Source organism: Eurosta solidaginis, chromosome 4, assembly GCF_040869045.1.
Source record: "Eurosta solidaginis isolate ZX-2024a chromosome 4, ASM4086904v1, whole genome shotgun sequence".
NCBI classification, from domain to species: Eukaryota; Metazoa; Arthropoda; class Insecta; order Diptera; family Tephritidae; genus Eurosta; species Eurosta solidaginis.
The window spans coordinates 180333780-180336587 of NC_090322.1; the positions used below are offsets into that span (position 1 = coordinate 180333780).

Below are 2808 nucleotides of genomic sequence, written 5' to 3' on the forward strand. Positions count from 1 at the left end.
GTACTCAAAGAACAATACCTAAAACTAGCAGAGGAGGAACGCACTCTCCCTAGGGAAACGGGCGTCACTCTAGCTCAACTTCGATCTGGATATTGTAACAGGTTAAACTCTTACCTATCCAGAATCAACTCCGACTTACAAAACATATGTCCTGCTTGTAATGTGTCCCCACATGACACCAACCATCTCTTTAACTGTATTGTGGAACCAACGCCTCTAACACTCTTCTCATTTTGGCCCACCCCTGTCAAACAGCATGTTTCCTTGGACTCCCGTTGGAGGTCATTGATGACAATTTGTGACAAGCACGTATTGGATGGGGCGAAGCACTTCTACAACAACAACAACATTATGAGGTGTCATGACCTTGGTTGAATAAGGATGGAACAAGCTTCCTCCTAAATTTTAACAAATCTGGTGATAGTACTCATAGACGTTTCAACACCAGATAACTACAACAACAACAACAACAATATAATCAAACGATAAAAAAGCTATACGTAAAAATGGAAGTGTTATTATATTGTGAAAGTTGGTGTCTGTCTTGTAGAACAATACTCTTAACCTAAGTCTTTAAAATAAATGTTTCTCAAACACGTGAAATTGTTTTTCTTATAAAATGCATTTAATTACATATGTATGTTTAAGCTCTAGTTATTACCCTTAAGGTATACAATTTCAATCAGTCCGACCACTAATATCTAGCATGTACCAAAGTGATTGGAGAACTAACTTCAGTCACCTTTAAACGTACAAGTAGTCTACTTCAATATTAGCGCTTTTCTTGATTTTACACCTATGAGGCGACATAAGCCATATCATGGCTAATTAAGCACTCCTAGCTGCCCGACGTTCATAATAACGCTGTACAGCTGCATCAAAAACTGCCCCGACTGTACGCTTCTTCCATATCGCACTTTTATCTACTTTTACTTTGGGTTTGACATCAATCGAGTCGATTTTAGGAACTGCTGGTGCAGGCAATTCAGTTGTCAGTTTTTGTACTTTCAAATTCTTATCTGATTTTTCCTTTTTTATTACATCCAAGTTAAGAGCTATTGCAGTTGTGCAACTATTTGCCACTGCAGAATTTTTTGTACTTTCAACTTTTGTATCTTTCTTTTTGTTAATATCGTCTTCATCATCCGAGGACGAATCAATGCTGAAGTCAGAATCTGCGTCAATATTATTTGGCAAATGTACTTTTTTAGCTGCTTGAGCATCTTCATCTTCAGCTTCTTCTGTTGCACGGCGTTTGCGATATGTTCGTTGTTGTGGTATCTTCCCCGATTGTATAGGCTTATATGCTATATCATCATCAAGGCCCGCTGAAGTAACAGCGGGAAATTCTTGTTTTTTTACGTCTTTTGTTGTACCGATTTTCTGCTCAAATAAATGTCTATAAAAACCATCCAAATCATTTTGTTTAGTCACATCACCAATAGCTTCCAAATATTCATCACGTTTTTCCTGCTCTTGAAGCTTGCGCATTTCCACCAACTTTTTACGGTATGTTGATGTTACAAAACTTTCTTTATCTTTGAATTCTTCACCCTCCTGTTCGCGTTCCTTCTGCACCTGTCTTTCTACACGTAGCTCATTTTCCAGTTTGCGTCGTTCAGCAAATTCCATTAGACGTCCGATGTATTTTGGTTTCTTTGGCTCTTTGCTCTTCAATACCTTTTCCTCCTCTCGTTTACTTTCCATGCTGTCGTAGAGTTCATCATACTGAAAAACAGTTGGGTCCTCTTTTAATGCTTTCTCCTGCATAGTGCGTGCTATTCTACGTTCCATTATACTTGGCCCTTGCACAGTGCCGCCTCTCGGTTTGAACTGTGATCTGTTTTCATCATCAGAAGAGCTCTCATCGAAGATGGATGGTTTAGATATTGGACGAGCTGCTGCCGCTGTATTGTCCTGCTTTTTCTGTTGCCCAGGAATAATAAGACCATATCTGAAAGAACTATACGTGTTGAAATTCGAAATATAGAAATATACAAAACTCACTGTTTCGACATTTTTGTGCAGAATTTGGTAGCTATTGAACGATTTTGTAAACATTAATATATCGAAAGAAAACATGAGAAATCGATTATTTGATCAAATTCGGTAAATTAAAAATTATCTTCTACCTAGGGATGCAACATATGTGATCGCGTTAACTAATTTGGATTTGTTGTAGATTAGTTTATGTGTAAACGTGATCTTTTTGTTCCATCCATGTCATCCTCTAGGGTATAATTCCTAAAGGCTGGGACACTTAAACAAATAGGCCTATTTGTCGCTCCCCATGCAAACGCATGCAGCTCATCTCTCAACACACGATTCTGCATCGGCCTATTTGTCGCTCTCTATACAAATAAACGCAATCAACTCATCTGTCAGCGCACCATGTTGCATCACAAATGGTATGTGTTTGGGCCTTAAGTGGAAGTACGAAAAAACCAAAACTAGAAAATTTGACGTCTTGTAATCTGGCTCCTAGGGATGAGATACATGAAAACGCGTAGATTATCTGTTGAGGATTTTTTGTGCATTAGTATAGGTGTAAAGGACCAATTAATGGTGACTTATAACCATAAAACCATAACCAGATAAAATAGATCGAGCCTACCTTATGGAAACCAATGTATTCGATTAATGGTGACATACCATAAGCACCGATTAATGGTGACTTATAACCATAAAACCATAACCAGATAAAACAGCTGATCGAACCTACCTTAAGGAAATCAATGTAATCGACTAATGGTGCCATACCATAACGCTAACGCCACAACCATACCATAGCCAACCAATTCGTATTTG

General features: G+C 38.2%; 1 protein-coding gene across 1 annotated transcript; it reads right to left on the reverse strand.

Moving 5' to 3' along the window:
- Positions 1 to 501: 501 nt before the first annotated feature.
- Positions 502 to 2238, reverse strand: LOC137248358 (nuclear speckle splicing regulatory protein 1). Its single transcript, XM_067779232.1, has 3 exons — positions 2133 to 2238; positions 2008 to 2038; positions 502 to 1954 (listed from the first exon to the last, which is right to left on the reverse strand). Exons 2-3 carry the CDS (start codon positions 2016 to 2018, stop codon positions 829 to 831), a joined length of 1137 nt encoding a protein of 378 aa, XP_067635333.1. The 5' UTR covers positions 2019 to 2038; positions 2133 to 2238; the 3' UTR covers positions 502 to 828.
- Between the last annotated feature and the right edge of the window lie 570 nt (positions 2239 to 2808).